We start from the raw sequence: 24,212 nt of genomic DNA, 5'->3' as shown, positions 1-24,212 counted from the left end.
TCCCTCCCACCCCATCCAAAGAAGCACACAACAAATACAAAAGCCCCAGCGAGGGACTGCACGCTAGAAGGGAAGGAGAGAAGGGAGCTGCGCTTTCTTGCTGAAGTGTAGACACCCTGTACTTGGGCCCCTGCTAGACAGCCACGTGTTTCCTCAGCCTGCAGAGAAATCCCACGGAGACCGCGCCCGGGTCCTCGGCTTCAGCCAATCTCCCTTTGGTGGGGGTGGGATGTACGATCCAGGGTTTTATTGGCTACAGACAGCGGGGTGTGTTCCGCCCAGAGCGCACGTTGGCTTCCGAGGGCATCTGGGATCCCCGGGTGGGCGAAGCGCAGTCTCCGCGTGCAGGCCCAGCCAAGGCCGGGGGAGGAGGCCAGACCGCCTCCAAGAGGCACCAGCTCACTCTGGGGGTCCGGAGCCGCCGCCCGCGCTGCTTCCACCCAGCGCTCCGGACTCCCTCTCTTTACCCCGAGAGAGGCTTGACCTTGAAATCCAGGCTCCATCCCTAGCTAGCGTGTGACCTTGGGCAGCTGACTTTATTTTTCAGTGCGTAGTTTTCCAGATACCAGGACTGACTTCAAGGACTATTACTCATCTGGAGGGTATAGCGCAATGATCTGAAACGAAATAGGCAAATCTTTTTTTTTTTTTGATAAATCTTCCTCTGTTGTCCTGATCTCGGCTCACTGCAACCTCCGCCTCCGGTGTTCAAGAGATTCTCCTGCCTCAGCCTCCTGAGTAGGTGGGATTACGGGTGCGCGCCATGACACCCAGCTAATTTTTGTATTTTTAGTAGAGACAGGGTTTTGCCATCTTGGCCAGGCTGGTCTAACTCTTGACCTCAGATGATCTGCTCGCCTCTGCCTCCCAAAATGCTAGGATTACAGGGGTAAACCACCGCTCCCGGCCAGAAAGAAAATAAGCAAATCTTTTAACCTGCTCTAATAATACAGTGAAAAGACCATATCATTATTAAAGGAGGCTAAGGGATTTGCCTATTTCAGGTTTTTGGACTTAAGAGTACTGAACAGTCTTGGGCGAGTTGCTTCTGATGGGCCTGTTTCCCCATCTGTCACGTGATAAACTTCACTGGTTTAAAAACTCCAGCGAACCTTTATTGAGTTACTATTACCTTCCTGCCTTCCCCAACCCCAACCCCAACCCCAGGGGGCAGTTACAACTGTCACTCAGCTGCGGGCACTCGCGGGATTTACGGAGCACCAAAGACAGGGAGGCTTGATTCATTTTGCTGTGGGAGTAGAGGGAGGGTCAGAAGATTCCAAGGAAAATGGCATTTGAGCAAGGATGATTCAATGGAGCTTGCTTTTAAATACTGGTGACTTTTTAGGTTGCAGCTCCTTACAAAGCTGAGCATTCGCAGGGATTGCATTCCGCAATAAGCCCGCTTCCCCCTTTCATTCGCGAGGTCACCGTGACCGAGGGAGCGGCTGGTTCCGCATGCAGCAGGTTGTGCCTTTTCCCAGTCAGGGTTCTGCATCGAACCCGCGGGTCGCGGTGGGCTGCGGCAGGGGCTGGCGTGCAGGGTGAAAGCTGCTCGTGCCGGCCTGCGCCTGTGAGCAAAACTCGAACGGAGGAGCAGGAGGGGTCGAGCCCGAGCGTGGCAGGGTTGGCCCTGCCTTTTAGGAGGGCACACTCTGAAGGGTGCCCAGGGGCCGGAAGCCCCGGACCTAAGGCCCGCGCCGTCCCCGCTGCAGGGAGGGCTCTCCCTCGAGGCGGGTTGGTTTTGCAGAGACTGGGTCTGCAGCGCTCCACCGAGGGCCAGCGACAGACACCACGAAGCAGCTGCAGGAACCGTGGTTCGCCCCAGGCACCCCGGGGCCCGGGCTAGAGGCTCGGATCGCACGCGCGTGGGGTCACGTGGGCGATGCGGGCGCGCGCCCCTGTACCCGCGGGAGGGGATGGGGGAAAGGGGCGGAGCTGGCGCTTGACCTCCCGTGAAGCTTAGCGCGGGGAAGGACCGGAACTCCCGCGGGCGGCTTGTTGATAATATGGCGGCTGGAGCTGCCTGGGCATCCCGAGGAGGCGGTGGGGCCAACTCCCGGAAGAAGGGTCTCTTTTCGCGCTAGTGCGGCGGCCCCCCTGGACCCGGAAGTCCGGGCTGGTTGCTGAATGAGGGGAGCCGGGCCCTCCCCGCGCCAGTCCCCCCGCACCCTCCGCCCCGACCCGGGCCCCGCCATGTCCTTCTTCCGGCGGAAAGGTAGCTGAGGGGACGCCGGCGGGGAGTCAGGCCGGGCATCAGGGGCGGCGGTGGGGCAGGTGGGCCTGCGAGGGCTTCCTCCAGGGCTGCAGCAAGGCCTTCGGCGAGCCTCGGCCTCCGCGCAGACGCCTCCTGAGTGTCTTGCTCTGCTCCGGGACTCTTCTGGTAGGGAAAAGGTGGCCTTCTTGCGCGAGGTCAGAGAATTGTCGCGCCGGTTCAGAAGCGATTGCTGAAACCCACAGAAGTTCATGCGTATATGCTTAAGAACAGTTCTTAGGGGAGTTTTAGTTTTTTTGTGTTCTTTCTGCACTGTGGATCAAGATCAAGGAAATCTCTCTAGTACCTTATTTTGGAAGTCTGAGTTTTCCAAATAATTGAGGGTTTTATGTGTAAAAGCAACACGTGAAAAATTATTTTATTCAACCAGTGCTGTCTTCCAGTTTCCTCTTTGGGGGGAGGGGTAGTTACTGCCGTTCCTAAAATAAAATTACTTATTGCTAAAGTTCCCCAACAGGAAGACCACTACTTTTGATGACTTCGCAAGTTTACTAACTACTGGAACCCTAACTTTAGAAACGAACTACTTATATTTTTGATTTTCAGTTGTATTACCTGCCCAATATTTAGGTAGAAGCAGCTTGATTTTGATTCTGAGTAAGGTTGTTGCACTTAGTTAAAATACATATCCGAAGTGAGCAAGTGTGGGTCTGTGAGCAATAGTGATTTTTCCTGTCAATTCTTGTTGTTTCAGATAAAATGTACCAGACAGAAATGGGTTTGTTTTGTTTTGAGATGGAGTTTCGCTCTTGTCTCCCAGGCTGGAGTGCAATGGTGCGATCTCCGGTTCAGTCGATTCTCCTGCCTCAGCTTCCCAAGTTGCTGGGATTACAAGCATGCCCCACCATGCCTGGCTAGTTTTTGTATTTTTAGTAGAGACGGGATTTCACCATGTTGGTCAGGCTGGTCTTGAACCCCTGACCCTGACTACAAGTGATCTGCCCGCCTCGTCCTCCCAAACTGCTAGTATTACAAGTGTGAGCTACCACACCCCGCCAAAAATGGGTTGTGGAAAAAGCACTAAATAAAATCAGGAACTTGGATTCATATGACAGCTCTGCTATTAACTGTAATGGGGGACAGACCAGTTAACCTACTTTTCTGTCTTCTGTGAGCTGAGAATTAGATGATTCCCAAAGGCCTGTTGAACTCGGAATGACTTTAACTACTTCTTGAGTAGGCACAGGGTTTTGGTAACTGATGCTAGGTGCTGAATGAATGAAAGTGCTGAATGAATGAAACTGGTGAAATAGGAGGAAGCCTGATTGGTAAGGCAGGGGTATACTTAATAGCTCTCTAGTTGATTGTTGCTGAAGTGGTTAACTTTGTTTTTTTAAGGGAGGAAAAAGCATTCTAAGAATAACGAGGCAGATTGCGTGTTGCACAAGAGACTGTTGTCTGTATTCAACAAATATCTTTTGAGTGTCCACAGTCTGCCAGGCGCTGTGTTGGCCCTCACTGTCAGGTAATGAACAAGACAATGTCCCTGCACCCATGGAGCTTATTGTCTGCTGGGATAAACAGACAATAAGTAAGCAAACAAATCTCTCTTCTCCCTCTTGCTCCGTCTAAGTGTGTGTATAGGTGTATATTTACAAATGGAGTAAACTGTTATGAAAGATTAAAGAGGAGAAACGCATTTTGGTTAGATGTTAGATAGAGACCTCAGCAGGTGACCTTGAAACTTACAGCTGAAGGATCAGTAGGAGATAACTAGAGAGGCCAGCGAATAGCATGTTCAAAGTTCGGGTGGCAAGAAAGAGCATGGTGCCCTTCAAGAGAGGAAAGAAGGCTGCTGTGACTGGGACATAGATGCGGGCAAGTATCAGGTGATTGAGAGCTCTATAGGCCATGGTTAGGTTTTATTCCCAATGCCGAGATGCCAAACATGGTGGCTCACGCCTGTAACCCCAGTACTTTAGGAGGCCGAGGCAGGAGGATAGCTTGAGCCCAGGAGTTAGGACCAGCCTGAGCAACGTGAGACCTGTACAAAATGTTGAAAAATTAGCTAGGTATGGTGGTGCAACCTGTGGTCCCAGCTGCTCAGGAAGCTGAGGTGGAAGAATCACTTGGGCCTCGGAGGTGGAGGCTACAAAGAGCCATATTTGAGTCACTACACTCCAGCCTGGATGACAAAGTGAGACCCTGTCTCAAAACAAAATACAGAGAGAATATTAATTTAAAATTTTGAAAGAGGAGTGATCTGAACTTAAAAAAGATCATTCTAGGTCACAGTGGGTTACTCCTGTAATGAAGCACTGTGGGAGGCTGAGACAGGAGGATTACCTGAGGCCAGTTCAAGATCAACCTGCACAGCATAAAGAGACTCCATCTCTACAAAAAGAAGAAAAAAAAAAAATAACTGAGTGTTGTGAGCTATTCTGGAGGCTGAAGCAGAAAGATCACTTGAGCCCAGGAGTTTGAGGCTGCAGTAAGGTATGATCCCACCACTGCAACACAGTGAGACCCTGTCTCAAAGAAAAAAAAAATTGTTGTAGATGCTTTCTGGAGGCTGGATGTGGCAAGAGTAGAAGCTGGAGATGGTCCTATTAGGGATTCGATGCAGGCTTTAAATAGAACCAATGCGTGGATGATTCCCAAATTTAATCTTTACAACTTGGATCCTTGCCCTGGAATCCAGACTGGTGGATCCAACTTTAGGTTCACTTTATATCTCTACCTGACTATCTAATACGGGGTGTCCAATCTTTTGGTTTCCCTGGGCCACTTTGGAAGAGTTGTCTTGGGCCACACGTAAAATACACTAATGCTAACAATAGCTGATGAGGTTTAAAAAAAAAAAAAAAAAGGCTTGGCATGATTGCTCACACCAGTAATCCCAGCATTTTGGGAGGCCAAGGTGGGTGGATCACGAGGTCAAGAGATCGAGACCATCCTGGCCAACATGGCGAAACCCCGTCTCTACTAAAAAATACAAAAATTAGCTGGATGTGGTGGCATGCACCTGTAGTCCCAGCTACTAGGGAGGCTGAGGCAGGAGAATTGCTTGAACCCAGGAGGAGGAGATTGCAGTCAGCCAAGATTGTGCCAGTGTACTCCAGCCTGGCGCCTGGCAACAGAGCAAGACTCGGTCTCAAAAAAAAAAAAAAGTCACAAAAACTCATAATGTTTCAAGAAAGTTTACAAATTTGTGTTGGGAACATTTAAAGCCATGGTGGGCTGCATGCAGGACAACTTGATCCAATAGATACCTTGAACTTACGATATCTAAAATTTTATGCCAGATTTAGTACTTTTAAACATGTTCACCAGTTTTTCTCATTTCAATAAGTAGCATTTTTCGATTTTTTCTGAGGCTTTTTCTTTTTTTCTTGGAGTGTTTAGCTCTTACTGCCCAGGCTGGAGTGCAGTGGCGTGATCTCAGCTCACTGCAACCTCTGCCTTCCAAGTAGCTGGGATTACAGGCATGTGCCACCACACCTGGCTAATTTTTTGTATTTTTAGTAGAGACAGGGTTTCACCATGTTGGTCAGGCTGGTTTCGAACTCCTGACCTCAGATGATCTGCCTGCCTCAGCCTCCCAAAGTGCTGGGATTCCAGGCACGAGCCACTGCACCCACCCGCATTTTTGGCTTTTTAATTGCTCAGGCCAAAACTTTAGTACATCCTTGAACCTCTCCTCCTACTCTATATCTGACCCATCCGCAAATCTGTTTAGGTCTACCTCAGACATATCCAAATCCAATCACTTCTCACCATCTGACAATTAACACCCTCATCTATCTAGGCAGTCATCTCTGTTAAGATTGAGCAGTTAAGGAAGTCCTCTAAGCAGATAACATTCAAATCTCTGTTTAAATGTCAGGAGGGAGCTGATTTTATGAGATTGAGGAGACAGCATTATTTTGCTGTATGCTTCCATTTGGTTTCCCTTCCATTCTTGATACTTATGGTATATTTCAAAACAAATGAATAGAAACAGACCCAGGTATATATGCGATATAAATAGAATTCCTAGTTAGTTGGGAAAGGATAGACTAGTCTATAAATGATGCTGGTTATCCATCACCTGGCAAAAAATAATTTCCTTCCTCCTCTCATACATATCAGATCAACAGACTTTTTCTCTTAAGGGCCAAATAGTAAACATTTTAGGCTTTGCGGACCATGTGCTTTTTGTCACATTCTCCTCTATCCTTGAAGCCATAGACAATATGTAAGCAAATGGGCATGGCTGTGCTACAATAAAACTTTAGTTACAAAAACTGGGAATGGACCAGTTTAGGCATGATGGCTGATGCCTATAATCCCAGCAGTTTGGGAGGGTGAGGCAGATGGATCACTTGACATCAGGAGTTTGAGATAAGCCTGGCCAACATGGTGAAACCCTGTCTCTACTAAAAATGCAAAAATTAGCTGGGCGTGGTAGCTGACACATGCCTGTAATTTCAGCTATTCAGGAGGCTGAGGCAAGAGAATCTCTTGAACCTAGGAGGCAGAGGTAGCAGTGAGCCAAGATCGTGCCACTACATTCCAGCCTAGGCAACAGAGACTCCATCACCCTGGCTGGAGTACAGTGGCACGATTTGGCTCACTGCAATGTCTGCCTCCTGGGTTCAAGCAATTCTCGTGTCTTAGCCTCCTGAGTAGCTGAAATTACAGGCACATGCCACCAGCCCTGGCTAATTTTTGCAGTTTTAGTAGAGACTGGGTTTTGCCATATTGGCCAGGCTGGTCTCGAACTCCTGACCTCAGGTGATCTGCCTCCCAAAGTGCTGGGTTTACAGGTGTGAGCCAAAACGCCCCACCCCCAAAAAAAGCACAAAATTTGTTACCTAGCAATTCAGTTTTTAGAGATTTATCCTAAAGAAATTCTTGCTTATATGCATAGGAAGACACGTACTAGAGTGTTCATCGGTTGAATGTATAACTGAAAATTAGGAAATATAGTAAATGTTCATTAATAGGGAAATGGATAAATGTATACTTATAAAGACATTAAGTAGCTAAAATGAAAAAACTGGAGTTGCATGAATGAACTAGAACTGCATCAATAGATTATTGAATGAATACAGGTCAGCTATGTGTAAAGTGCCATTTGTGTAAAAAAAAAAATTTGTTTTTTTTTTTTTTGAGACAGAGTCTCACTCTGTCGCCCAGGCTGTAGTGCAGTGGCACAATCTTGGCTCACTGCAATCTCTAGGTCCTGGGTTAAAGCGATTCTCCTGCCTCAGCCTCCCGAGTAGCTGGGATTACAGGAATGTGTCACCATGTGTGGCTCATTTTTGTATTTATAGTGGACACGGGGTTTCACCATGTTGGCCAGGCTGGTCTTGAACTGCTGACCTCAAGTGATCCACCCAACTTGGCCTCCCAAAGTGGTAGGATTACGGGTGTGAGCCACCATGCTTGGCCATTTGTGTAATTTTTAAAGATGTACAGAATAATACCATTTAAAAATATATGTATATATTTGGCTGGGTGTGGTGGCTCACACCTGTAATCCCAGCACTTTGGGAGGCTGAGGTAGGAGGATCACTTGAGCCCAGGAGTACAAGACTAGCCTGGACAAGATAGCAAGACCCCATCTCAACAACAGAAAGCATAATTAGGCATGGTGGCATGAGAGAATCAATTGAGCCCAGAAGTTCAAGTGAGTATTATCAGGCCACTGCACTCTAGCCTGGACAACAGAGCAAGACCCTGTCTCAAAAAAATAAAAATTAAAAAAATTGTATGTGGTAATAGTCAAAAAACTACATGGAAGGAAAGCATCTAATTTATTTATTATTTTTTTGAGACAGAGTCTTACTCTGTCGCCCAGGCTGGGGTGCATTGGTGTGATCTTCACTCACTGCAACCTCTGCCTCCTGGGTTCAAGCAATTCTCTTGCCTCAGCCTCCTAAGTAGCTGGGATTACAGACATGTACCATGCCACCCAACTAATTTTTTGTATTTTGAGTAGAGACAGGGTTTCACTACCTTGGCCAGTCTGATCTCCAACTCCTGACCTCAAGTGATCCTCCCACCTCTGTGGGATTACAGGCATGAGGCACTTCGCCCAGCCAGAAAACATCTAATTTAATATAATATTTATATCTGGGAAGGGAGGGGTCAAGTGGTGATTCATAGGTACTTTGAGCCCTATGTATAAATACTTAGGGGGACAAAAGGAAAAACAGCAAAATGTTGATATTTGATTGTTGGGTTGTGTGTACTTGAATGGTAATATAACACAGGAGATCTGATTGATAGTAGGAGAATGTTTTCAGGGTGGTAAAAGTGGAACTGTGGTGGTGTATTTTGACAGTAGAATCAGTTGGTCATAGTTTGCATGTGGAAGGTAATAAACAGACCATATGAAGGATGACTTCCAGAATTTTGGTCTGAGTAGTGGGTGGATGACACTGTCATTCATGAGAGAAGATGAAGACTGAGTAGGAACAGGTTTGGGAAAAGATGACATGTTCCATTTTAGACAAGTGGAATTATGGAAGGTGGCAGGTATGTGGTTAGCTACATGAATTTGGGATAAAAGATTTAGGAGTAACAGCATATCTGTGTTATTGTAAGCCTTAAGAATGGGTAGATCAGCCAGGAAATACATGTGTACATGCAGAAGAGAGGAGTCGAGGAAGCCAAGACGAGTTAATGTTTCAAGTGAGAGATTTAGTCCATGGGCAGATGCTGCTGAGCGGACTGCAAACACCAGTAACCTACAGCGTTTTTAAATGTTGTCTTCCTGACAGCTGTGATCAGTACCTGCAGTGATCTTATTTATTTTCACATTGTCCACACACTTGAATGTAAATTGCTTTTCTGAAGGCAAAAGCATTGCCTTTTCTGAGCTGGGAGCCTGACTGGCACATACCAAGTACTCAACTGTTGATGGATTGACTTCAGCCAGATACCCTGAGGGCAAGTTATTTCCTGCTACTAGCCTTTCACCTTTTAATGTTTAAGAGCACAAATAGAGAGATGGGCACATTTTGGCATTTCTTATTTTGCTAACCTTTTCATGGTAAGATTTTTTAAAGTTTAATGTTGAAAAAATCACAAGAAAAGAAGGTTAAAAATAGCCTTATGTCAGAGCCTGTAATAGAATTCACACTTGGCTTAAGCTGCTGGGCAGCCTCCTTTCTTGGATGTCATATTAGCTTATCTACAGCAGAGTTTTTCCTGTTTTGTGTAATAAAGGAGCAATTATATGATTATTTTACAGACAAATTGTTAGACTTTGAGTGTTAGAGGTTTAGAATGTTTGTACTTGGTGGAATGGGAGGAATAAGAAGATGTGATACACAACCAAAGAACTTTCTTCACTGTGCTTCTAGTAGCCAGTACTATGGAGGGTAATGTTGGCTAACATTTGTCCTAAATTTACTGTAGTTACTCTTCTAAGTCCCTTTTTTTTTTTTTTTTTTTTAAATCAACAACCCTCTAAGGTAGTTTTTATTGTTGACCTACTTTTATAAATCAAGGAAATTAAGAGCCAGAGAAGTAAAGGAACTTGTCCAAGATCACATGGCTTATAAGTGGTAGAGCCAAAATTTGACCCCAGGTGTTGTGACTGCATTGTCTCTGCATAAGCAGGTTCAGCTCTTTTGACTGGATGCTGTTTCAGGGTCACTTCGTTAGAGAAGCCTTTGCTGACAGCTGCCCTCCTGTGCCCTCCTCCAAGGCTGTCCATTGTTCTAGAACTTTGAATACTCATCTTAGAATAAAGCTGGTCTAATTTTTACAGTGTTATAGAATGGATCCCTGACTGCAAAAGTTGGTCATAGTGATCTTTTTTATTCCAGTGAAAGGCAAAGAGCAAGAGAAGACCTCAGATGTCAAGTCCATTAAAGGTAAGTTCTGCCACCGGCCATCCACTGCATTCAAAAGTGATGTGCTTTGCGTTTCTGGGGTCTTTAATCCTGTGATCTTCTCTTTTTTGACATTCATTTCTGCCTTATTTTATAATTATGATTTTGATTTATTTCCCTCTTTAACCTGTATATGCTTTAGCACCTAGCATATGAAAAGTAGGCTTTTACATTAATTTTTTCTTTTTGAGATGGAGTCTCGCTCTTATCACCCAGGCTGGAGTGCAGTGGCACCATCTCGGCTCATTGCAACCTCCACCTCCCTGATTCCGGCAATTCTCCTGCTTTAGCCTCCCGAGCAGCTGGGATTACAGGTGCCTGCCACCACGCCTGGCTAATTTTTGTATTTTTGGTAGAGATGGGGTTCACCAGGCCAGTGTCGAACTCCTGATCTCAAGTGATCCACCCACCTCAGCCTCCCAAAAGTACTGGGATTACAGGTGTGAGCTACCGAGCCCAGCCATAAGTAGCTTTTTTTTTTTTTTTTTTTGAGACGGAGTCTCACTCTGTGCAGTGGCATGATCTCTGACTCACCGCAACCTCTGCCTCCTGGGTTCAAGCAGTTCTCCTGCCTCAGCCTCCCAAGTAGCTGGGACTGTAGGCGTGTGCCACCACACCCGGCTAATTTTATTTATTTATTTATTTATTTTTTATTTTTGTATTTTTAGTTGAGTTGGGGTTTCACCATGTTAGCCAGGATGGTCTCAGTCTCCTGACCTTGTGATCCGCCCGCCTCGGACTCCCAAAGTGCCGGGATTACAGGCGTGAGCCACCACGCCCAGTCATAAGTAGGCTTTTACTGAGCCTTGTGTGTGTTGGCCGGATCCTAGTGACTTCTTATTAATCACACATTTAATTGTTCCCTAAAAGTGATTAGTTGACTTTATTTAGTAAGACAAAAAATGAAGATTACTCTTAACTGAGCAGTCTGTTAACTGCAGGAAAGCACTGACACTTACAAGGCTTGGTTTTCTGTCATTTATCCAGAAGTATGGTTGATTACAGTTTTTGCTTTTTTATATGAATGAACAACCTTAATTTATAATATATTCACTTTGTTTATTTTTTGTTGGAATCAAGACATTGTCCTTGTTTATAGATTAGAGCATGCTTTTTAAAGATGCTGTATTATTCACTGATTTTATTATGTCCAGTGTACAGAGATTGAAATGGGAAAATTATAATGGAAATGGTTTCCATAGTCATTACATATTAATTTCATTAATTTGTTTACATAAAACCTGTAGACTGCTACTTATTTAGATTTTTCTTTCAGATGTTTTTATGGTACATTGCTCAAATTGAGTATTCTATATGCTCAATTTGCTGGAGAAAGAGACTAATTATAACTTAGGAAAGTGGTAAAATTAGGGAAAAAATAGGGTAACTTACAGCCTTACAGTAACTTACAGTTTACTTCTTTCTTATCGTTTAAAGCCAGTTGGATTCCACATTAGTTCAAACTCCTTCTTTGAGCAAAATTCAATTGGCATTGATAAGGCTTAAAGCTCTTCTCAAGCTGAGACCTGTAAAGACCAGATCTGATGGTAGTAGAAGGAAGGAACTTAGATGTCTCAGGCAGCAAGAACACCAGTCTTCCACTCTAAACTTTGCCACTAATGGTATGATGTTGGGAAGATTCTTTTTTTTTTTTTTTTTTTTTTTTTTTTAAAGATGGGATTTCGCCATGATGGCCAGGCTGGTCTTGAACTCCTGACCTCAGGTGATCCACCCACCTCGGCCTCCCAAAGTGCTAGAATTACAGGCATGAGCCACCACACCTGGCCCGGAAAGATTCTTTATTTGTTGAATGACAGGATTGACCCAGTGAATTTTTTTTTTTTTTGAGGTGGAGCTTCACTCTTGTTGCCCAGGCTGGAGTGCAGTGGAGCAATCTGGGCTAACAGCAACCTCCGCCTCCCGGGTTCAAGTGATTTCTCCTGTCTCAGCCTCCCAAGTAGCTGGGATTACAGGTGTGCACCACCACACCTAGCTAATTTTGTATTTTTAGTAGAGACAGGGTTTCTCCATGTTGGTCAGGCTGGTCTTGAACTCCCGACCTCAGGTGATCCAGCCCCCTCAGCCTCCCAAAGTGCTGGAATTACAGACATGAGCTACCGAGCCCAGCTGGCCTACCTAATTTCTAAATCTCTACCAGGCTAAAAAATTCTATGCTTACATTCTAATTATGACAAGACACAATCTTGCTTAACATTCACTGACTTAACCTTAGTATAATACGGAAGCAGTACAAGAAACAGCCCTCAAGATGTTTGCGTTCTGCTTAGAAAGACAAATTTATGGCTGGGCACAGTGGCTAACGCCTGTAATTCCAGCACTTTGAGAGGCCTAGATGGGCACATCACCTGATGGCAGGAGTTTGAGACTGGCCTGGCCAACATGATGAAAACCCGTCTCTACTAAAAATACAAAAAAATTAGCCGGCCGGGCGCGGTGGCTCAAGCCTGTAATCCCAGCACTTTGGGAGGCCGAGGCGGGTGGATCACGAGGTCAAGAGATCAAGACCATCCTGGTCAACATGGTGAAACCCCGTCTCTACTAAAACTACAAAAAATCAGCTGGGCATGGTGGCGCGTGCCTGTAATCCCAGCTACTCAGGAGGCTGAGGCAGGAGAATTGCCTGAACCCAGGAGGCGGAGGTTGCGGTGAGCCGAGATCGCGCCATTGCACTCCAGCCTGGGTAACAAGAGCGAAACTCCGTCTAAAAAAAAAAAAAAATTAGCCTGGCATAATGGTGGGTGCCTGTAATCCCAGCTACTTGGGAGGCTGAGGCATGAGAATTGCTTGAGCCCAGGAGACAGAGTTTGCAGTGAGCCGAGATTGTGCTACTGCACTCCAGCCTGGGTGACAAAGCGAGACTCCATCTCAAAGAAGAAAAAAAAGACAAACTTATACACAGAACAGGAGCAAATAAACCAAAATAATACTAGCTGCCATTTATAGAACACCTCTTCTGTTCTGGGCGTTAGACAAAAACTGACTATAACAGTGAACAAGAAAGATTTAGGTTCTGCCCTCACTGAACTTATAGATTAGTGAGGAAGAAGGAACATTAGTCAAATAATTCCACAGATAGCTTGGGCCAGATGGGTAGTAATGGAAGTAAAGAGATCTGAACGGGCTTGAAAAACATTAGGAGGCAAAATGGATAGAAGTTTGTTATTGATTAAATATGAGGTATAAGAGACAGGGATATTTGAGGTTGATTCCTACCTTCCGGCTTGCCTAACAGAACCAAGCCGGGAAATTATATGTTCAGTTTTGGAATGTTGGGTGGGAGGTGCTTTTGAGTCATTCATTTACATATATTATTTTATATGCACAGTAATTTTAGGGTATAAGTTTTAAACCAAAGGTAGGGAGTGATTTTTTTAGAGTCTGGCAAACCTAGGTTGAAATCCTGCCTGTTGCAATGGCTCTTCACTAGCTCATTAACCTAGAGCAAAGTATTCAACTTGTTTTCATTTTTGTCTTCATCTCTAAAATGAGGAAAATATGGTCTTACAAAATTGTCGTGAGACATAGATGAAATAATATCCCAAAAAAAAGGTACATGGAGAAACTAGTATAGTGCCTGGTATATAGTAAGTCTTCCATTGGTAGCTGTCATTGTCTAGCTTTAACATACTCAGCCTTCAGTACGTTGAATTAGTCAAATTAAGTGAAGCATTGCAAGGAGTTCAGAGGAATTTGAGATCAGCAAATGATTTCTGAAGTTTAGGGAAGACTTCATGGAAGTGACACATAACCTTGCATAAAAGTTGAAGAATAAGAAAGATCTAAACAAGAGTGTCTTTCTCTTTTCTCTCTACCTGCCCAGCTTCTTATTTGAGGATATATTGGGCAGAGGGGCTTTCAGACAAGCAAAGGGAGATTTTTACAGAAAGACTGAGATGAAGTTATAGAGACCTGTAAAGACCAGATGAAAGAATTGAGACAGAGGAAGCAGGAAGCCAGTGTAGGTTTTTGGGCAAGATAGTGATGCTCTAAGTATGGGGTTTACGAAAGGTTAGTCTGGAAGAGATTTGCAGGATGGCTACCCCAGAAGTTTTTTTGTTATAATACAGAAAGACTTGCACTGAGGGCATGGTGTTAAAAATAAACAGGTAAGTAAATGTTTAAACATCCTGAAGGAAAAGTCAACAAATCTTGGCAAATAAACAGTTACGATAAAAAAGAATGGGACCACGATTTTGAGTTTTAGAGACTGGTAGATTGAACAGACAGGGAAATCGAGAAGGAGAATCAGACGATGATGTTTTAGGTTGATATTTAGACAGATTGTGGTCGAGATAGTAAGGTTACCATGGGTGGGAATGTCTAGTAGTGAGCAATCAGTGATGTAAGATACAAGATCAAAGCTCAGGTCAAAGACAAGTTACACATACAGGTCAGGGATTTTTCCGGGTTCCACAGAGGTGTGCCCCGGAAGCTGTTGCAGAGTGCATGTGGAGGGCATGAGTAAGACAGTTTCCTTGAATTTGCCAGAATTACTTGTTTGTTTGTTTGTTTTTCCTCTAAGACAGAGTCTCTCTGTTGCCCAGGCTGAAGGGCAGTGGCACAATCTCAGCTCACTGCAACCTCTGCCTCCTGGGTTCAAGTGATTCTCCTGCCTCAGCCTCCCAAGTAGCTAGGATTACAGGTGACCGCCACCATGTCCAGCTACTTTTTGGTATTTCTAGTAGAGATGGGGTTTCACCATGTTGGCCAGGCTGGTCTCGAACTCCTGACCTCATGATCTGCCCTCCTCAGCCTCCCAAACTGCTGGGATTACAGGGGTGAGCCACTGCACCTGGCTCCTTGTTAAGCTTATTTTGGGAGGGGAAGCAAAGGAAGTTACAGCTTTAAAAAAGGTTGATAACTATTGCTCTAGTAATAATTAAAGGTTTGAGAGTAAATATGCTTTCTAGCAGAAAGAATAAAAGAACAAATAGCCTCAAGAAGAAGAGGAGAAGGAAGTAAGCCATATCTGACACAGCGTGTTGATAAATGGGGACAAAAAGAGCCGAGGAATGAGCAGATAGAAGAAATTAGGAGTGTAGTACTATGGAGACAAGGAAGATAGACAGTCAGGAAGGAGTGGTAAAAATAAGTTATAGTTCTCACAGAGATGTTACGAGGGAGCGGGGAAAGCCTTGTACAAATGAGTTAATAGCATTTTACATTATATACATCTAATTAAGAAACAATGTGAGAGTCTCACCCTTCCTGTAGACTTACTTGTCTGAACACAAAAACTAGCTTTTGTTTATAAAGAAGCTAAAAGATATTTTGCTCTTTCCAATTTCTTATGAAAATAAAAATAAAACTTCCTTTAAAATTGAAAAAATAAAGACAGTTACTCTTCATTTTGTAATTCCCACAACTACTGTTGAATGACTGAAATTATCTTTGTTCTGAAGTCAAAAGAGTGATATTAATATTTCTTCAGACTACTAAAAATATATTTTATGAATTTGGAGTGTGCTTTTTTTTTTTTTTCCACATAGAGTTTCACTCTTGTTGCTCAGGCGGAGTGCCATGGCACAATATCGGCTCACTGCAACCTCCACCTCCTGGGATCAAGTGATTCTCCTGCCTCAGCCTCCAAGTAGCTGGGATTACGGGTGCCTGCCACCATGCCTGGCTAATATTTTGTATTTTTAGTAGAGACAGGGTTTCACCATGTTGGTCAGGCTAGTCTCAAACTCGACCTCAGGTGATCCACCTACCTCAGCCTCCCAAAGTGCTGGGATTATAGGCGTGAGCCACTGCTCCTGGCCTGTTCTCTCTCTTTTTTGACCTTGTTAGATATTCCTCATCTTGAATTTTCTATTTATTTCTCTTTTCTGTCCATTCATTCAGTGACTTTTAATTTTTTCAGGCAGAGACTCACTATGTCCTCTAGGCTGGAGTGCAGTGGCACAATCTCAGGTCACTGCAATCTCTGTCTCTCAGGTTCAAGCGATTCCCATGCTGCCTCCTGAGTAGCTGGGAGCACAGGTACGAATGACTACACCCTGCTAATTATTGTATTTTTAGTAAAGACAGGGTTTTGCCATGGTGTCAAGGCTGGTCTCGAACACCGGGCCTTAAGTGATCAGCCTGCCTTGGTCTCCCAAAGTGCTGAGATTACCGAGTGTGAGCCCCCACGCCGGGGCCACTCAAGTGACCGTTTATTGAGCATCTGCTGTGTACCAGGCACTGTTTTAGGCACTGGGGAAGGAGAAAGGAAGAAAATAGAAGGCTTCTTTGGGGAGAGATAATAAACATGCCAAATAGACAGATGTGCTCTCAGAAGAAAACTGGAAGTAGGTTAGAGAGAGGCGGGGGTGTGGAGGAGATGACTTCTTTAGATGGGGTAGTCAGGAAAGGCCTTCCCAGAGAGGGTGACCTCTGAGCTGAGTCTTGAAAGATGAGAAGGCCACTGTAGCTTGGAGGAGTGTTCCCAGCAGAGGGACTGGCTTGTGCAAGAGCTTTGAGGCAGAATCAAGCTTGGTGTGGTCAAGGGCCGGGGAAGAAGCTGGTGTGCCTGGAACACAGTGTTGGGAGAGGGTGATTGACCTTGGGGCCAGGGAGGTGGACAGGGACATGGGGCTGTTTCTTCAGTTCTGGGCCCCAGGAGAGAATCAATGCACTTTCTCAACAAACGGGTATCGTCCCCCTTTCCTCTCCACCCTCCTGGCCAGGTTTCATGCCAGGTACTGTTCTGGAATATAAGAGTGAATGAGAGGTGTATTGTGCCCCAGAAAGCCAGCTTAGTGGGGGAGTCTGTGCATGAGTAAACCCATAGAAGGTGCTGGTGAGGTGCGAATGAAGGCCCATCAGGCCGCACAGCTGGCTCATCTCTGCACTGAGGTGTGTAGGGACTTGGGAAATGTGTCTTGATTTGCACTGAGCCGTGCTCTGTGCTGTGCTGCCAGCCTTCACCGTGGTAACTGAAACTCAGTTCTCTGATGTAAAGCCTGGCAGTCCTGGCCTGCTTGGGGGCACGTGGACCCCTGCTAGGGAAGGGGTCCCAGACTTGAGGTTGCCAGCTCAGATGTGGGGCTGCCGATACCAGGTATGAGTGTCTAGGCACCGTCTTATGGGAAACACGCCCAAGAGACAGTCATGGGAAACCCCCCGCTCACTGAGCTGCCTGCCCCACGCCTTTCTCCCCTGACTGCAGACTGTGATCTGTGGCTCTGGTTGGGAATGTGGACTTGGGGACATTGTGCTCGTCATGGGTTTCTTCCTGTAGGATGGGGCAAAGAAGGGGGTATGAGATCTGAGTGGATGCTTCTGGGATCTAGAGTGTATTCATGTAGCAAGGTGTGGCTCTCAGGGCAGTGCCTGGAAATGGCCTGGTGGAGGTGTTGGCAGCATTTCTTTTGGAGTGGCCGAATGACTTGTAAGCCCCAGGGGACTCTGATGTCATTGAGTTAGGGGCCTGCTTTGACCAGAGTTAACCAGCATTTTGGGTTCCTTGCATGTGAGCTTGTTGCTATTAAATAAATGGGAAATGGGCTGGGCCCAGTAGCTGATGCCTGTGATTGCAACACTTTGGGAGGCCGAGATGGGCAGATTACCTGAGGCCAGGTGACTAGCCTGGCCAATGTGGTAAAACCCTGTCTCTACTAGAAATACAAAAATTAGCCAGGCATGGTGGTGGGTGCCTGTAATTCCAGCTACCCAGGAGGCTGAGGCAGAAGAATTGCTTGAACCCGGGAGATGGAGGTTGCAGTGAGCTGCGATCATGCCATTGTACTCTAGCCCGGGTGACAGAGCAAGACTTCATCTCAAAATGAAAATAAAAATAAATAGGAATGAAAGGCCAGAATCCTGGGAATATATTCATTATAACTCGGGGCCCTATCCCTTTTTCCCACAGTTATGGCTAATGTGAAGTGGACCTGCCCAGGTGTTTTGGGACAGGGTCTCGCAGTGTTGCCCAGGCTGGAGTTCAATGACACCATCATGGCTCACTGCAGCCTCTGTGTACCTCTGTGGCTCACCTTCAGCCTCCCAAATAGCTGGGACCACAGGTGTATGCCACCATGCCCAGCTGGTGTCCACGTTTCAGGTAGCAAGATTCTGACAGCAGTTCTCTCAGTTAACTTCTCAGTGATGATAACTTTACGAGCCCACGTAGGTGAAGAAATAAGGCCCAGAGTCACACAGTAACTGGCAGAGCTGAATTGTCTGAGTTTCCATTTGTGTTCATTTCATTGCTGCCTTTAGAAATGTGCTTGATTTTGGGTCTTGTCCAGGGCAGAAAGATAATACAGGCTTGGGTAATGCTCAGCATTTTAGAAGAAGTAATGCTGGGTGGAAATGGATTTGGCAAGTCTCGTTTCTCACACCATTGGAATGGGAGTCCCTTACAGTTGCAGACAGGATGAAGTATCAGAGTGTGGGGACCAGGATTAACAGGTGGCCATTCACAGAAAGGAGACTGCAAAGCAAGAGATGGGGGCTTCAGGCTGAGCAGGAAGGTGGGAGAGGGCCGTCCTTGTGAGGAGCAGCCTGCGGGGCTGGGGTGTGGGCAGCAGGTGGGCAGACGCCTTTATCTGATTGTCTCAACTAATTTTGCCTCTGCTTGGAAGGGTTCTGGCTACAAAGGCAACATAGCAGGTAGTGCCTGGGTCTGATGGTGACAGGCACAGTGGTATTTTAAAGGCTAATGGTACATTTTAGGAGAAAGAAGGTGACGAGTTCCTGGGGAGAGTCCCTGTGGTGGCCCTGACTCACTGCGTCACAGGGGACAGAACAGAGCAAGGAAGAATCCATCAACGAATGGAAATTTGTCTTTTTAGGGGACAGGAAACTTTTTCTGTGTGGTTGGTTGGCCTGGTGGTTTATGAAGAGAGGTGAACATTTGAGACAAAGCCCCAGGCCACTCTCACCACTGCATCTTTGACAATTTTGAGAGTTTTAGAAGTAGTTAAAAAAAGAAAAAGAGAAACCAAAAATCAAAGACCACATGGCTGGCTGTACACAGGTAAACGAGGTTCTCCTAAAATGTACCATTAGCCTTTAAAATACCACTGTGCCTGTCACCATCAGACCCAAGCACTACCTGCTATGTTGCCTTTGTAGTCAGAAACCTTCCAAGCAGAGGCAAAATTAGTTGAGACAATCAGATAAAGGCGTCTGCCCACCTGCTGCCCACACCCCAGCCCCGCAGGCTGCTCCTCACAAGGACGGCCCTCTCCCACCTTCCTGCTCAGCCTGAAGCCCCCATCTCTTGCTTTGCAGCCTCCTTTCTGTGAATGGCCACCTGTTAATCCAGGTCCCCACACTCTGATACTCCATCTTGTCTGCAACTGTGAGGGACTCCCATTCCAATGGTGTGAGAAACGAGACTTGCCAAATCCATTTCCACCCAGCATTACTTCTTCTAAACGAGGTTTACCTGTGTACAGCCAGCTATGTAGGCTGTGATTGGACATGTGATCCCTCCCACCTGGACCCCTAAACCAGAGGGAGCTTCTGACTATTCTTAGAAGGCTTAGGCGGGGCCGGGTGCGGTGGCTCAAGCCTGTAATCCCAGCACTTTGGGAGGCCGAGGCGGGTGGATCACGAGGTCAAGAGATCGAGACCATCCTGGTCAACATGGTGAAACCCCGTCTCTACTAAAAATACAAAAAAAATTAGCTGGGCATGGTGGTGCGTGCCTGTAATCCCAGCTACTCAGGAGGCTGAGGCAGGAGAATTGCCTGAACCCAGGAGGCGGAGGTTGCGGAGGCGGAGGTTGCGGTGAGCCGAGATTGCGCCATTGTACTCCAGCCTGGGTAATGAGGGCAACTCCGTCCCAAAAAAAAAAAAAAAAGAAGGCTTAGGCAGCCTCAAATGGCCAGACTCTTTGTCTCAAGCATCTAACAGCTTAAGCTAAACTTCCCCTCTGGGCCTGTTTGGTTTAAGCAGTTTCCTGGTCTGGCAGGATTTGTTATCTTAGCACCCAGGTTGTCAAAGCCCTAGTCCTACTTGTCACAGCAAACGGGCCCCTGTCCCCTTGCGGCTGTAAGCCAGGCAATGCTTATGTTCCAAAGTCAGACCTGCTGTTCTTACTATAAAGCTCTGCTTGGCCCCGGATGGCTTCTGCCTTTGGATGTGAGGCTGGGAGGATACGCAGCACCTCCTGCTGGGTAAGAGCGCAGGTTCTGGTGGTTGACAGCCTGGATTCAGACTGCACTGCCTCTCTGGCTCGCTGTGTCTTTGAGCAAGTTGCTTACCCTTTGTGAGCAATAGTTTCCTCATCTGTGAAATGGGGATTACAATGGGGTTGTTTTTCATAGTAAGATGAGCCATGGGAGAGCAAAATGCCTGGTGTCGAATGAGAATATTTTTATACGATAATATTACTATTTATTTTCTTGACAGTTGTTTAATTAGCACCCACTAGGGACTGGGCACTGTTCTCAGCTCTGGAGAAAATGGCAGTGTGGACAAAACCATAGACCTTGTGGACCTCATGCTTTAGTGTCGGGAAGAGACATTCAGATGACAAGAAAGTAAGTAATGCCCGGAGCAGTGGCCACACCTGGAGTCCCAGTCACTTGGGAGGCTGGGGGAGAAGGATCACCTGAGCCAGAGTTCAAGACCAGCCTGGGCAACATAGCAAGATTCCCATCTCTGCAAAAACCACACACTAAGGAAAGTGTGTTATCTGTTAAGTGGTGAAAGTGCTGTGGAGAAAATGAAGGCAGGGAGGGGTGCCTGGGTGGTGGTATGATTTTAAGTGAGTGGTCAAGATGGCTTTGCAGAGGAGGTGATACTTGAGTAAAGACCTCAAAAGGGTGGAGAAGGGCTCCACAGGGATACGGCCGGAAAAGAGCTTTGGAAGCCAAGGAACAGCTCACGTGGAAGCCGAAGGGGAGTGAACCCAGGTTGTTAGAAAACGCTGGCGCCAGGGTGAGGCCATGAGGGGCCCTGGGCGTGACATTTAGGGAGGTGCCTGCTCTCCAGTACCCACTGCACTCTCAGGACACTGAGCCCAGGTGTGAAGGAGGGAAGAATGATAAGAAGAGAAGGTGGGAAGAAGTACTTGGTTTTATTTGGTCCCTGCCTCCTATAGGATTCACAGGGGATTTTGAAACTCATGTCTTAGTAAAAAGTTGGAGTTTAGGGGCTGGCACACTAACCTACTGACTTACAGAAAGTGACTTTCTGACTGTGTGGGCAGGTGACAGAGCCCTGGCCCAGGGCCACGCTGAGGATGTCACACGAGTGAGCCACGTTTATTCATCCAGCAGCTTTTGTGGAGCACCCACAGCAGGAGATTGTGCCAACACCTGCCCAGTATTACTCTCTTCATCTATGACACGAGGACAGTGATGCCCTTCTGTCCACTCTGTCCTTCCATAGGTGTTCCTCCTGAGGCAAGACTGCAATAGAAAAGCAAAGCAGAATGCATAAGACTATTCACATTATCCATAATACAGAAAAGAATGAAAACGAGGTAGCTGTCCAGTGGTGAGGGGAGGTTTGGCAGACCGTGGCACAGCACATGATGGGTGGGTCATCACACACACACATGTCAATCACAGAGGCTGGGTGAGAACATGAGCATATTCACAGTATCACACCAAGGGAGATACACAGTATGTAAAATTGCATGTATGTGGCATTTATAGTGCTGTAAATATGTGATGATATGCATGCAGATGGGGAAAACTAGAGTTGAAATGAGTTATGGGTGGTGGGACTTTTTCTTTAGGAAAATCCTTTATTATTGCTATAATTGCATTCCTTTGTTGATTAAAGTAATACATATGTGAACGCCTCCTAGCTATCAGGCCCCGAGAAGGTACTTGGGTACAGCATTGGACTGGCCCCGGCCCCTGCCCCTGGGAGCCATGCTCAGTGAGCGATTCTTGAGCCCCGACCCCTTCTCCGCGCTCGAGGACTGAAGGCTAATGAAGTGGTGCAAATTCAGACTTTCTGGAATAAAATGGGGGGTTGGTCTTCTAGGTTCTCTGCACGGCGCTTGTTGAGGCAGTCCCAGATTCTGCTGAGAAGTGGGGAAGTTTCCAGAGTTGCCACCTTCTCCTGAGGGTAGAGAGCTCAGGGGTAGAGCTGGCCTGGCACTGAGAGGGCTCCCTGAGTCTTGGCTGCTGGGACTTGAGCAGTGCTGGGGCGCTACTGGTGATCCCACCTTCCCAGGGAGTGCCCCTGCCCTTTTGACCGTGGTGCCCTCGGTATGAGGGGCTGTCCTGGGAAGGAGACTGCAGCTGTGGGCTCATCTCCTAGGTGCCCAGCACTCACAGGGTCCACATTGCCTGTGATGTGCCCTGGGAAGCCTGTGGTTGGCTCAGAAGTACTGAAATGTTGGACAGCCACAGATGGTCCTGCTGCCCCCACTCTGGGTGTTTGGATGATGGTGGTGCCGATGAGGACGTTTGTAACTACAGCACACATGAGAGGCCTGCTGTCTGTGTTCTGGGCTCTCAGATAGCCCTGGGAATACTGTGCCCCACCAGTTCCTCCATTACAGGAGACAGGTCCCAATCCAGACCCCAAGAGAGGGTTCTTGGATCTCACGTGAGAAAGAATTCAGGGCAAGTCCATATAGTAAAGTGAAAGCAACTTTATTAGGAAAGTAAAGGAATGAAAGACTGGCTACTCCATAGAGCAGCCCTGAGGGCTGCTGGGTACGCATTTTTATGGTTATTTCTTGATGATATGCTAAATAAGGGGTGGATTATTCATGCCTCCCCTTTTTAGACCATATAGGGTAACTTCCTGACGTTGCCATGGCATCTGTGAAGTGTTATGGCGCTGGTGGGAGTGTAGCAGTGAGGACGACCGGAGGTCACTCTTGTAGCCATCTTGCTCTTGGTGGGTTTTAGCTGGCTGCTTTGATGCAGCCTGTTTTATGAGCAAGGTCTTTATGACCTGTGTTTGTGCTGACCTCCTATCTCATGCTGTGACTTAAAGTGCCTAACCATCTGGGAATGCAGCCCAGTAGGTCTCAGCCTTATTTTACCCAGCTCCTATTCAAGATAGAGTTGCTTTTGTTCACACACCTCTGACACCTCCAGCTGCCCTGGAAACACAGGAGTTCGGCTCTCACCTCCCGTTGTACCGGGAGGAGGGAACTGAATGAAGCCCAGAGAGGTGAGTTAGCCTCTTGAAGGTACACCAGCGGTGACAGGCTGAGATTTGAATTGTAATACGACATGACATATTCAGGTTTAAAAATATATATATATTTTAAGTAGAATTGACAAGTCAGAAAGATGAGTAGCTCCTGGCTTTGAATATTACCTGCTAAGCAAAGAAGTTTAAACAGCATAAGTCTGGGCTTTAGGTCAGACATACATGAATTCAAGCCCTGGCTTGCCCTTTAGTAGCTGGGTGACTTTAGTATATTATGTAACTTCTCTGAAGGTCAGCTCCTCACTTGGAACATGGAAGTCGTGGCATAGACCTCACTGGATATAAGAATTCCATATGTTAAGGCACCTAGCACCGTACCTGACGCATACCATGTGCGCACTTGAATACTGCTTCTGAAAATCTGCTAATCACTGGGGAAGCCGTATCTCAGAGTAATTCAATCAGAAATTCTGAGGTTAGGGCCTGCAAACTGGTTTTAAAACAAAAGGAAAATCCTCCCCAAATGGTTCTGGTGGGCCGCAGAGCTTGAGACTCTGGTCCAGTAGAAAAGTACTGACTGGAATTGTGGAACGTAGCTTCTCCTCCTCGCCTTGCTATAAACCAGCCTGGTCCTGTTGTCCCCAATCCTTATACTCCATCTCGGTAAAACAAGGAAGATGGACCTCTCTGAGGTCCTAACACTAAATAAAATAATTAAATAATCAGAGAGAGGAGTTTCGTAGAACTTCACCTTTCTGATGGCTCAGAATGTTAACCAGACAAGACCTTATAGAGTTCCAAGGACTTGCTTTAAGAAGTCTAGGACCGGCCGGGCGCGGTGGCTCAAGCCTGTAATCCCAGCACTTTGGGAGGCCGAGGCGGGTGGATCACGAGGTCAAGAGATCGAGACCATCCTGGTCAACACGGTGAAACCCCGTCTCTACTAAAAATACAAAAAATTAGCTGGGCATGGTGGCACGTGCCTGTAATCCCAGCTACTCAGGAGGCTGAGGCAGGAGAATTGC

The 24,212-nt window shown here is 46.5% G+C and overlaps 1 protein-coding gene across 2 annotated transcripts in view; it reads left to right on the top strand.

Annotated features, from left to right (window-relative positions):
* The first annotated feature begins 1,960 nt into the window (after positions 1-1,960).
* The window catches only part of LOC116544168, a 26,583-nt gene continuing 4,331 nt past the window's right edge, over positions 1,961-24,212 (top strand). The window contains exons 1-2 of one of the 2 annotated variants that reach the window (XM_032270333.1): positions 1,961-2,218; positions 10,039-10,086. In XM_032270333.1, coding sequence (XP_032126224.1) covers positions 2,131-2,218; positions 10,039-10,086 — 136 coding nt within the window. In that variant the 5' untranslated portion in view covers positions 1,961-2,130. Of the gene's footprint in view, positions 2,219-10,038; positions 10,087-16,070; positions 16,108-24,212 lie in introns of those variants that run through there. The other variant, XR_004265848.1, reaches the window with a different exon arrangement.

This window comes from Sapajus apella, unplaced genomic scaffold (assembly GCF_009761245.1).
Source record: "Sapajus apella isolate SASKATOON/1434 unplaced genomic scaffold, GSC_monkey_1.0 scaffold208, whole genome shotgun sequence".
In the NCBI taxonomy this organism is placed as follows: domain Eukaryota; kingdom Metazoa; phylum Chordata; class Mammalia; order Primates; family Cebidae; genus Sapajus; species Sapajus apella.
The sequence above is the reverse complement of the archived record's forward strand: the minus strand, read 5'-3'. Positions and strand labels throughout refer to the sequence as shown.